Below are 13063 nucleotides of genomic sequence, written 5' to 3'. Positions count from 1 at the left end.
CGCTACATGAATTGGCTCTGCTGGTAAAGCTCTGCCTCCTTCGGTCTGAATGAACAGCTTCCATTTCTTGTATGCAGCAAAATACTTATTAACTGTACCTTCGCTCCTTGCTCCGATGAGCTGTTTGGCCATTACACCGGCTAGCTCCGAAAATTTTTCGGACCTGATCCCGGCTGCGTCTATGGCATTTTGAACAGACTCATTCACTCATTAAATCTGTGTGAAGAAAAATACAAGAAAGCGCTAAAATCGTACTTTCAGAGCAATAAGCAGAAATTTACTCTTGCGGCTACCAAAAATTCCATTTCTCCCCCGGCCCTCGTTTATAACATTAGATGAGAAAAATTCATGATCTTTTAAGAAAGAATAAAAACTGTCTCCGTTCCACAGTTTTGGCCAATAGGGGGCGGACTTCCAGTATGATACAATAAGCGTACATGTAGCGTTATCTTTGACAAGTTTGTCTATGGCCTTAGAGATTAACCTGGGTGGTGGTGCCCACCAGTTCATTGTACCCGCCCAGCTCTGGCGGAACGCATCAGTACCGCTCGTGCCAGTACACCACCATCTTGAATTGAACTTATGGCATTTAGCATTATAATGACAAGCGAATCTGTCGTAATCATGAGGCCCCCATTTTTTCTCCAAATTGATCTTTTAATCTTTCAATCTGGGATGTTTTGATCTTTCAAATAAAGCCCTCTGCTAAAGCGTGTTCCAGCGTGCTTTTAAACTTTTTACTGTTAAAATTGTTGGTTTTACACTGTATTTTGATTCGCTGCTCCAAGTTAAGGCACACAAATCCATTGTTGCCATCACATTCAAAGAGAGAGCAAACTGCAGTAGGGGGAAATCATTCCTGGAGTGAGAGCCCAGTCCCAATTATTGATGCTCCCTTTTGTCAAAGCACCTGGTTTCCACCTGTAGTTAAGCGTATAACTTCTCGGCGGTGCCGCGCATGACTTCAAAGGAGAGGAGGAGTTGTATCTCCTTCTCTCACACCTCCCTGGTTATCCGAAGGTTCGCTATTCCGAAGGTTCGCTATTCCGAAGGTTCGTTATTCCGAAGGGTCGTTAATCCTAAACACACAAATTCCCTATACCTAGAGGTTCGTTAATCCGAAAATGAAAAAGGGTTCGTTAATCCGATCATTTGTGGCGTTATTCCGAAGGTTTGTTATTCCGGAGATTCGTTAATCCGAAAATGAAATTCGGAATAATGAACCTTCGGAATAACGAATCTTCGAACTTAAGAGCCTTCGGAATAACGAACCTTCGGAATAACGAGCTGTAACCCTTTGCGCGAGCTATACCAAAGATCCAGCACACATTGTGTGTACGATCTTTGGCTATACTATAAAAGTGCGCCTCTCGCAGCTCGGATCAAGCCCCGCTTTTACCTACCACGGTCGCAGTCACGTGTATTTGATTGGGGCGCATACCTGGCATGACAAACCATTTTCAAATATTATTTAGAGAAATAATTATACTTCAGTCGAGGTGTTTGTTTTTTTCAAGAAGGTATTTTTTTTTCAAGAATTCCATGAATTTGAATAATTATGCAGTACCCGCTGCATGCTATAAGAATTAGAACCAACACTTGCTGTCGGGCGGAAGCTCGGTGATCTTGTGATGATGACGCCTGTTCAGAGATCAGGAGGTCGTGGGTTCGAATCCTGCTCGAGTAAGTTCGGAATAACGAACCTTCGGAATAACGGTTACAGTTCGTACTTCCGAAGGTTCGTTATTCCGAAGGTTAGTTAATCAGAAGGTTCGATATTCCGAAGGTTCGTTATTCTGAAGATTCGTTATTCCGAAGGTTCGTTAATCCGAAAATGAACTAAGATTCGTTATTCCGAAGGTTCATTAATCCGAAAATGAGATAAGGTGTGCTATTCCGAAGGTTCGTTCATCCGAAAACGAAATAAGGTTCGCTGATCCGAAAACGCAATAGGTTTCGTAATACCGAAGGTTAGCTAATTCGAAAAATGAAATTACCACAAGACAGTTCCTGCGGGACCGTCCTGTGGTAATGTCCAAACTACCACAGGACACTTCCTGTGGGACCGTCCTGTGGTAATGTCCCAAAATATCAAAGGACAGTTACTACGGTACTGCCCTGTGGTAATATCCCAAAATGCCATAGGACAGTTCCTGTGCGATGGTACTGTCTGGTGGTATTTACATCAGGATTACTACAGGACCTTTATTTGTATTAATTTTTTTTTTGTCAGGGAATTGTGAATTTGTAGTGTTGATTTTTTTTTTTTTTGGACCCAGAACTTTGTCAATCGGGAATGTTCATTCGTCTGTACACTGTTTTAAGTCGTTATTGCACTTCTCAGAAGCGTACAGTGAAGACAAACATTTGTCATGGGTAATGAAAAATTTGTCATGTGGGATGGAATTCGTGAAATCGCCTCAAAATAAGTCTTGACGAACTACTTTACAAACCTTTTGGGGTGCGCGACCACTTGATTCTCTCAGTGTAGTCGATAGAGGGCGTATAATTCACGTGACCCTATATATGGTGCCGGATGAAATCTGCACTGGGTCCTAGATATGAGGCGATTTCTGTCTCCCTTTCATTTCTCCCTTTCTAAGGGACTTACAGAGTATATGAGATTGACTTAGGACCTCATTTTGTCATACAAAAGTATCATTCCTGTCTAAGTATGAAATGCAAATGAAGAAATGCCCTTTATTTTCCAATCTGCAAAAATGCCCTTTATTTTCCCACAAAAGATGAGCTATATACTAGTAATTAGGGCGTATTTGTATTTTATAGACCATCGTGTTTTAACGGTGTATGCCTATCATTCATGGTGTGAATGGTAGTGCTCATAAAGCCCCAGGCTTTCTCTCCCCACCTCCTCCCTTCTTTGCCGTTCTCTTTTAGCAGTAAAGATATTTTTAAACAACTCTTCATTCATAGTCTTATCGAGTCCCTTTCTTTTGCCCTTCTCAATCTTAACTCCATAGGCACCATTCATATTTTGGGGTCGTCTGCTAAAGTTGTTTCTGTTTTGCTTTGTTTTGCTTTATCATTGCATATTACTATTATTGGTTTCATTGTCATTATTATTATTCTCATCGTTATTATCATGATATTGTATTAATTCCTACGGTCAACCGTAATAGGGACAGAGAGAGAGAGAGAGAGAGAGAGAGAGAAGGAGATAGACGTCGTTTTGCAGCTCAAACAAAAACTTTGAGGGACTACAGATTGAAAAGGAAATGACGTTATTTCATACTTTTTTGAAGCCTCGGCAGTAAAGATGCTTCTGGATGGCATTTTGAGGTCTAAAACACAATCATACCGCTGTTTGCCTATTTAAAATGGAGAAAATGAAAGGAAGGCATATTTCACTCCATAGACACAGTGATAGAGTCACGTATTAATCGCTAACGACAATCCAGCGCCCTCACAATTTGTTACCAAAATGGCCGCCATTGGGCTCCACGTTGGGCTCCATGGGATACTGGGCTCGCACGGGTAAATAATTCCCCATAGAGATGTGTGTTAAAATTCAAAATTCAAAAAATAATCCGTAAAATAGCTGGAAAAATGAGGTGTTTCATTTTCGGTAACGTGAAAAAGTGAGGTATATCCTTTCATCCATCAAATTTCCAAGGTGGGTTCGCAAAACAAGACTACGAGTTCTTTTTACTCAAAAAATCACAAATTTTCTGTACATGCACCCAATCATTATATAGTCCCTTCAAATTTCATAGGAAAAGCTTTCATCTTCCAACCAAAATGCGGTTTGTAGAGGAATTCACATTCAGTATCAGCAGCTATTCACTTTTTGACAAACTGCCTTTTCTGATTTTTAATTAATTTTTTCTTCATTTATTTTAGAATCTTTGATATGATTTTTTGATGCGGTCAGGGATATTCCATTACACAGGTGTGAGCCCGATAGTGAAGGTCGCATTTCTGAAATATTTGTTGTTTTAAATTATAAATGTGTTTTTCATATTTCGACTTACATCATATGAGAAATTGCACATTGAAAGGTTGTAAAGTTGCTTTAAGGGGCACTTTGGAAAATGATGCACATTGGGGGTTTTCCAAAAAAAAAATCTTGCATGCAGTGCCGATTTAATTCTATACAGATGAATATATAAATAGGCCTACTTGCAGTTATCCTTGCATGAGGGAGAATCACCATCACCTTATTGTACACAAAGAACTGTAAAATGCTTTGATTTATCAAACAGGTTAACTTTATGTAGTTTGAACCATGTTTTAATGGTGGCTAAAACAAAGAAATACATTAAGATACCACAATCATTAAAACTGTGTGATGACTGCTTTCTTATTTATGAATTCAAATACTAACATCTAGTATCACAAGTTCATAAAAGAAAACAGAGTGTAGTTAAGCAGAGTTATAGAGAAGGGGGAAGGGAGGGAGTTGACAGAATAGATCAACATAAACCAGCAGAGCTTGTATGAGGTGAATACTTTCCATTGGCTTGTGTGTATTACATGTATACTCTATAGGGCTCAAATTCAAAATTCAAAAAATTCTGTCAAATAGCGTAGTGACAGTGTAAACACCACGGGATGAGCGTAACATCGACACAAGAACGGGAAGTAAACTAGACATCGACGTGGTCCCGCCGCTGCGCCGCTCTTCGCTGATCAAACCACGACCTTCCCGCTTTAACGTCGCTGTCACTACGTTCTCTACTCTCGTATAGAATCAAGGCCTGTTCCTACAACGCTCTCAGTACGCTTCCTTCCCGCTGTAGTTACGCCGTTTCCACCCTAGCTACGCTGTTTCTGCTTTAGCTACGCTGTTCCTACGGTTTCCCAGACTCAATCACGTACGCACGTCTTGCGCTCTCACCGCTCTAGAAGGGACGCAGCCGATTCGCTGGAAAATTCGCAGCCAAAATGTCTGCCAGAAAAGATCAAAGAGATTGAGAGGCAAGACTGTTGAGGAGAAGGAGGAGGACGTTGTCGCTGCACCTGTCGAGGCAGAATATGAAGAAGAAGGAGTGCAAATTATCGAAGAAGAAGAAGTAGAAGAAGAGACATTAAGAGATGAAGACAAAAAAGACAAAAAAGCAGCGAAGCAGCTACCCACATGGTGATGCTAACAGAGGACGGTCGAAGAAGAGGACATGGTAGAATTTTGAAGGATATGAAATCATCCACAACTGAAAGAAGACGGACTATAAAAGCAAGCTAGGAATAAAGAAAAAAAAAGCTTTGGAAAGATCAGCACGTGTTTGAGTAATAATGAATTGCTGCAGAAGAACCGTGAGCTGAGGAGCCTCTCCGAGGTCCATAGTATATCTGTTTGGTTCTGCATGCTAATAAGCTGACTGACTGAGAACCGGCAGACGAATCAGGGTGCATCGGGCACTTTTCAGCTCTCTGGACGGAGGAATCGACAGGGTGATAAGATCGAATAAATTGTTCAGAGCGTATACAGTGTTCAGAGATCGGATAACATCGGCAATATCGCACTGACAGCTAGTTACATCGTTCTAAAGCGTAACTGCAGCGGCAGAGATTGTAATGTCTCATTTCCGATCATCGTAGTAAGAGCGTAGCAAGCACGTGTAAGTCGTAAATATAGCGTTCTTAGAGCATTCTAACATCAAGCTGTGTCCACATCGACTCATGTTTTACCCGATCCTTCCCTATCTGAGAAAATTGTCAAATCATGGCGAGAACGGCATAGTGAAACAGGGGCTTTAAAGGTACTAGCCCACATTTGTAAACCTGCAGCAATTGGTCTCATAGTTAACATGGAGTTTGGGTATGATTGCAGTAACACCTGCGCAAAATTTCGTTCCAATTGGTCCATTACTTTCATAAAAATAAATGAAAATGCACCGTATGCATGCGTATAACGCTCGCTAGCTCCGGTCCACGTACGTACTACATGCATGCGATACATGTGTAAGTTAATGTACGTAGCTAGCCCGCGCTCGTAATTCGATTTTGGGTCGGGTTGACCCGGTTTGAAAATTGATTTTAAAACGATTATTTTCTCTCTTTCATCGAATGGTATAGACAAAGAGCAACAGGTGACGTATGTTACTGTTATAACTTGTACTTGAAGTCATATTGGACCTGTTTTATGCAGTTTTGATTTTCGTGGGTTTGCAAATGTGGGCTAATACCTTTAAGAGTGTAGATATTTTGCCTCAGCTGCCCCATTTCGTCTTCTCTCTCCCTCCCTCCCTCTCTCTCTCTCTCTCTTCTGTTCTTTTTTTTTTTTTGCTTTCTATCGTGGTACTTGTATTCTATAGCCTTATTCGGAATTCTGTTTGCATTATGTAGGACCTTCATGTGTGTATATCAATTTCATTTCATTTATTCAATTTATTGATTGTCCGTAAAATAGAAAATGTTCATGAATGAAGTGGCGTACATGGCTACACAGACAAACACATTTCAAAATTACATACAGGCGGTAATAAAATGAATTGAACTAAAATGAACAAGTAATGATAAACGCAATTTACTATATAGCCTGTATAATATGATAACGATAGTTATGTAAACTTTTTGAAAAGGTTCTGTTTTTGTTTTGTTTCGTTTTGTTTTGTTTTTTGACTGATGAATGATTATAGCCGGATATCCATAAATGTGTATCATACACTGGGTTCATAACATCTTAGTTTTTCCATCTCTCCTGTTTCTAAGACATGACTGACAGCCCAGAGGTAGTGTTTGGTAAATGGGCCAAGAAGTACGGTGACATCTTTGGCCTCAAGATGGGACAGCGATGGATGGTGGTCTTAAATCGCAAAGACCTCATAAAGGAAGCTGTGATAAAGCAGGATGTGGAGTTCGCAGGACGCCCTGATTTCTACTCAGGTGTGAACAGTTGCTGTTTGCTGAAAAATCTTTAAAATGTTAGACGTGGACAGTTTGGTTATTAGCTTGTTGTGCATTACATGTACCGTGCTGTTAAAGCATAATTGCTACTTGACTTGTCAAGCTGGAAACCCATATTAATGTCCTACAATGTATACTACTTGTGATAAAGAAAAGTCAGTTTGTGCTCTATTAAACTCTAAACACGGAAATTGATATTTGTTTATGTAAGGACTTTTGAACCAAAAAAAAGAGAGTAATCAATAATCATTAATTTGATCGTAATACTTATTTCATTAATTTTTCGTACAACTAGTGCTATCGTCGATGTTGTTTAATCATAATTATTTTGTTACCGTTTCCGTGATTTGTGGCTATCAGGAATATAATTCTCCCGCAAATATAGTCTCTTAACATACGGAGTTTTGTGTGTGTTTGTTTGTGCTTGTTTACGTTTCATGGCAGCTGAGCTCTATACGGATGGATTTAAGGACATTATCTTCAGTACTTACTCTGACACGTGGAAGCTTCATCGGAAACTAGCACACACGGCACTCAGGTATGTAAGGACGATTGACTGTTTACTATTCAATTCAATTCAATCATAGTTTATTTCCAATCATCGAAAAAAAAAACATAGTACAAAGTATACATGTGTTGAAATAAGGTTCAAACGTTTGCAAAAGATTCATGTAATATATATACGAGACAAATTATAGAACAACATATAACATGTACAATATTTAGGAAAAACACTGTATAAATTCTTCGTGGGCGAGCGGAAAATAAATTCGATTATGGAAAATAGTGATCCACTAAAAAGCAAAGCTTGTCGGACGTGGATCGCTAGATAAATAATGAGTAAATTATATACTATTCTATAATAATATACATGTAATTATTTTGAGATACACCGGTTGGGAAAAAAATATAGAATACCAATGCTAGTGCCCGGACACTGCTCACTGAACCACGTGTACCGGGAAAATATGACAAGGACAACACGTTCGTACACACATTCGATTACCCACACCTATATACACTGTAAGACGCGAGACAGTACCGAGAGGAGAGAAGACGGTAACAATACAAGTCTACGAAGAACAAAAGACAGGAGAGGAAGAGGAGAGAAGAAAGAAGAGAAGTCTGCACACAGAACACGCCGAGTGCTGCGACATCAGGACAGGTGAAGGCTCAAGCATGAATCAAAACAATTAAAATTATCTATGATTATAAGTAGAAAGTAAATATTTTCTGAGTTTGTATTTGAATGTAACAAATTTGGGGGAATCTTTTAAACTATTATCTAAATCATTCCAAAGTCTGGGTCCGGTATAAAGAAATGTATTTTGGGCATGTGCGGTTCTCATTAATGAAAGATGAAATTCGTCGGATCGTCGCGTGGGATAGTTATGAACATGACTGTTTCGATGAAATAAATCATGGAATATTTTAGGTAAAAAGTTACTGTTGTAATTAAACATGAATTGGCCAAGTTGAAACACATACAAATCATTTACTTTTAATATTTTATGGTCAGAAAACAAAGCATCTGTATGTTCTCGGGTATGTGAATTAAAAACAATTCTAAGCGCTTTCTTTTGCAATAAAAGAAGTTTATCAAGTAACATCTGATATGTATTACCCCAAGCAAGAATCCCGTAATTTAAATAAGGTAATATCAAACTAGAATAAATAGTTAATAATGCAGATGAAGGAAGATAATATTTTAATCTATTCATTACGCCAATGTTACGTGATATAATTTTACATATGTTATCAATATGATTCCTCCATGAAAGCTTGTTATCAACGCAAACACCAAGAAATTTAAAGGAAGAAACTTCTTCTAAGGGAGTAGTATCAAATGTTATTTTGCCTGGGAGGCTATCTAAAGAATTACTAAAAAGCATAACTTTTGTTTTTTGAATATTCAATGACAATTTATTTGCGTATATCCATTGTATAACCTTTTTCGGTTCCTCATTGACTGTTCTTATTAAAATGTTTGGGTCAGGGTGAGAAAAAAAAAGGTTAGAGTCATCCGCGAATAATATGAATGAAAGTTTCTCCGAGGATCTATGAAAATCATTAATATAAATAATGAATAACAATAGGCCTAATAAACTCCCTTGTGGAACACCACATGCAATTGTTTTACTTTGAGAGTCAAAGCCGTTGACATGTACAAATTGGGATCTTTCTGATAGGTAACTCGTGAACCACTCCAAGGCCTTTCCACGTATTCCATAATGAGACAGTTTGGCGAGAAGTATTCTGTGGTTAATCGTGTCAAAGGCCTTGGAGAAGTCCAAGAAGATACCTATTGTGTGTGAAAGTGTGTCGAGTGCGTGTGTGACTTTGTCGATGAGGGCAAGTAGTGCGTGTGTTGTGCTGTGATTTTCCCTGAATCCAAATTGAAAGTTTGAGAATATGTCGCAGGTTTTAAGAAAACGTACTGTCCTGATATAAACTATTCTTTCAAGAATCTTAGAAATAGAAGATAATAAAGATATGGGTCTATAGTTATTGACATCATCCTTCTCCCCTTTCTTGTAAATAGGAATTACTTTCGCAATTTTCATGCTATTTGGCACATGGCCAGTTGTAAGCGATGAGTTGATAATGTGTACTAAGGGATCCACTATTTGAGAAATTATGTTTTTTATCAAATAGTTGCCAATTCCGTCATGACCAGGACTTTTTCCTTCTTTGAAATTAGCAACAATCTTTATTATTTCTTCTTTATATGTTGGGTCAAAAAATATAGTTTTGGAGTTAGGTGTATCTAAAAAATCATTAAAAGATTTACTAGAAAGAGGAATATTTTGAGAAAGATTTTTTCCAATTGAAGAGAAAAAGTCATTGAAAATTTCCGCCATGCCAGCGGGAGTGTTGCTGGAGGCATTGCCCCACCGAATTTCAGAAATATTAGATGAATTGTTTGATGTATTCATAGCATTCTTTAATGTTTTCCATGTGTTTTTAATGTCATTTTTGTATTTGCTTATCTGATTAACATAAAACATTTTCTTCTGCGTACGTAATAATTTGGTGAGTGTATTTTTGTATGAAACATATTTTTTCTTATTTTTTTCAGTAGAATTACATCTATATTTATAAAACAATTTTTTTTTCCTATTTATAGATCGTAATATAGACTGGGTTATCCACGGGAGTCTTGGAATTTGCTTATATCTATTTTTTATGTTACGCAGGGGAATATGGTTATCGATTTCGGAGGTAAGAGTAGATATGAAATAGTTGTAAGACAAGTTGACATCGGTAGTGTTGTATACAGAAGACCAGTCAATTTCTTTTAAACTGTTTTGGAGACTTGTAAGATTATCTGCAGTAATCTTACGACGCTTATAATAATTATTTTGTTTAATCAGTTTAATTGGTACCTGAGCAAATATAGGAAAATGGTCAGTGATGTCTGAGAGGACGATACCAGACTCAGGAAGTGGAAAAACATTACAAAAAATGTTGTCTATGAGGGTAGCCGATTGGCTGGCGACACGGGTAGGCTTGGAGATTAATGGTAAAAACGAAGCAGACATTAATGTTTCTATAAATTCTTTTGAACTGTTTTGGGAGTTACATTTCATGAGATCGATATTAAAATCGCCCATCAAAAATGTATCTTTATTAAGTATCATGGGATTTTGTACTAAATCCTGCAAAACAGTCAAAAAATCATTTAAATTCGAACGAGGGGACCTGTAAATTACTCCAATCATAATGTTTTTTTCCATGTGGATTTATCAATTCAATAAAAAGGGATTCAAGTACATCGCTCATAACACTAATCTCCTCATGTATAATATATTTAGATTTTTTCGAGATGTACAAACCAACTCCACCACCAACTCTCTCGCTTCTATTTCTAAATACAAATTCGAATCCGGGTAAAGAAAATGAATGACTGATATTAGAGTTCAGCCATGTTTCTGTTAACCCTATGATGGAGCAAGATTTATGATCTGGGTTTTCTAAGAGTAAGCGCAACTTATCAAATTTTTTGTTGATACTGCGTATGTTAAAGTGAGCTAACAAAAAATTTTCACCAACTGTATTCGTGATCCGATTTTTATACTGATTTTCGGTCAAATAAACACACGATGGACTCTGGACTGGATCATTTGAGTCAAAGTTATATTCAAATTCTTGTGCTGAGGCATTGTATTTATCGGATATGTAATCTTCATATACACTGGAAATAATATTTACATGATCAGATTCAGAGTGCCTTACTGTGTTATAGAATTCATCACTATTCAAAGAATTAAAAGCAAAATTTGTTGAGTTAGCCATGGGTTAAAATATAAAACATTCGGGAATTAATAGCTGGCTTCCCGCCTGGTCCTAGCTCAGCAGCTACGTGGGGGTATGCAGACCTAAAAGAAGAAAGGAAACCGAAATGCGTACAGAGAAACATGAAACACACACAAAACAGGGAAACGAACATGAACACAGATGACACAGAATCAACATCGTTGCGGATGGTACGCAAGGCCATGGCCTCGTGTACAATGCCTAACATGAACTTATTTAACAAGCAAGGACGTGTGCTACACGTACTAGGCAGTGGAGAGTGGAAGTGGACAGAGCTCCCACTGACAAGAAAAAAAAATGTAAACAATCAGCTATTTACCGATATACATTTGCTTGGCAGGAAAAGAAATCATCCACATCACTGAATTATTCTTCAAACATATCAAACATTTACATGTATATGCATATATAATTATCTCGCAATCAATAATCACTAAACACCTCCGGTCTCCAACGTCACAGAAATCCCAAAGAGGGGGGGGGGGGGGGGGCGGCAGTAGCCCATAGTCATTTCATACGTTTCGGAAAGTATAACAATCTCTGCTTTGTAATTTCCCTCATGGAAAACAAGAGCAAAGAGACAAACTAAAATACAGCTAACTGAGACGCAACTTGGTATATTAAAATTAACCTAGGGATAAATACCAGTCGAACACCTCATAAGAGGTGAGCACCCTCTGAAAGGGTGAAACTTTGCAGCCCCATGTGCAAAAGATTGAACTGAGCAGCTTTGAATAGTAAGGCAACGACCAGCCAACCATAAATGAATAACAATGATGTGTTTTACGTAAGACTTCGTTGCCAAAGATATACCGTATAAAATATGTTGGGCACGTTGACTCTCACTTTTCGAATAGATTTGTAAATGGCGAGAGTCATTGATTTGAGCTTTTCTATGGAAACCAGGATGTTACGTACATAGTGCCCCAAACGAAAACTGGCCTGTTACACGTGATATGACAAAGATGATAAAATGTTTCGTGTCGACGACCGTGTGTTCGGAGTAGCAAAAGAACAATATAATATAACAGCTAAAACCAGGGAGATGGCCAAACAACCTGTTAGCTATCAAACAACAATGCTTTGTTACGTAATATTACGATGACACGTGTCCCCATTTTAGCACACAATAGTAATGTTACAATAAACGAAATTCACGTTTGAATCGCAAACGTTTCGCTCTTGGAGCCGGGGTAGCAAAACTCAAAAGATTGTTACGTAAAAGACTCTTCGTGGTGTTCAAGCCAGTTTTTACACGTTTCAGAACGAATAGACAGCATTGAAATTAACGAGGGAAGTGGAGCAATAACCCGTCAACTCTAAATCATTGAGTCTATTTTTACGTAAATTACAGTGAGCGTCTTTATAATGTTTGTGGAAGAATAGCCAACAGCTTTTACAGCTTAGAGGCTATTATTTGTGAGTGGCGGGAAATGAAAATAAAGGGATCAGATGAAAAAAACAAAACAAAACAAAACAACGACTTCAAGGAACGTGACCGTCGGAAGAAGCAATACAGTCTATGGAGGACGGTTGGGGCGAAGACCATTAACTTCTATAATAGCTATGATATCATGATTCATTAGCAAGTTTTAGAATAACCCACATAGAATTACTTAATAAAATGGTTGAATAAAATGATTTTGAGTGGCTAATAAAAAAATAATTGTTTCTTTTATAAAACAAACATTCAATTGTTTAACAGGAGTAACATTGGAAAAAACTGTTCTACTGTAGAATTTCCTTATCATAATTCATTTCGCTATATATAGAAAAAAAATAGAATTCATTCACAAAATCAAAGACTTTGTACTATGAGTAATAGTAGCTATATGGCAACGATCAACCTGACTGTGAGCGACGATGGTGTCTTACGTAA

General features: G+C 37.9%; 1 protein-coding gene across 1 annotated transcript in view; it reads left to right on the top strand.

The window, feature by feature from the left end:
* The window catches only part of LOC139718743 (steroid 17-alpha-hydroxylase/17,20 lyase-like), a 35048-nt gene that overhangs the window by 8000 nt on the left and 13985 nt on the right, over positions 1–13063 (top strand). Inside the window, exons 2-3 of the mRNA XM_071630210.1 lie at positions 6673–6846; positions 7312–7405. Of these exons, the coding sequence (XP_071486311.1) occupies positions 6673–6846; positions 7312–7405 (268 nt within the window). The remainder of the gene's footprint in view (positions 1–6672; positions 6847–7311; positions 7406–13063) is intronic.

The sequence above is a fragment of the Diadema antillarum genome, unplaced genomic scaffold (genome assembly GCF_040938485.1).
Source record: "Diadema antillarum isolate AM-2024a unplaced genomic scaffold, OU_Dant_1.0 scf00000099, whole genome shotgun sequence".
In the NCBI taxonomy this organism is placed as follows: Eukaryota; Metazoa; Echinodermata; class Echinoidea; order Diadematoida; family Diadematidae; genus Diadema; species Diadema antillarum.
This window is presented reverse-complemented; position numbering and strand designations above follow the sequence as displayed.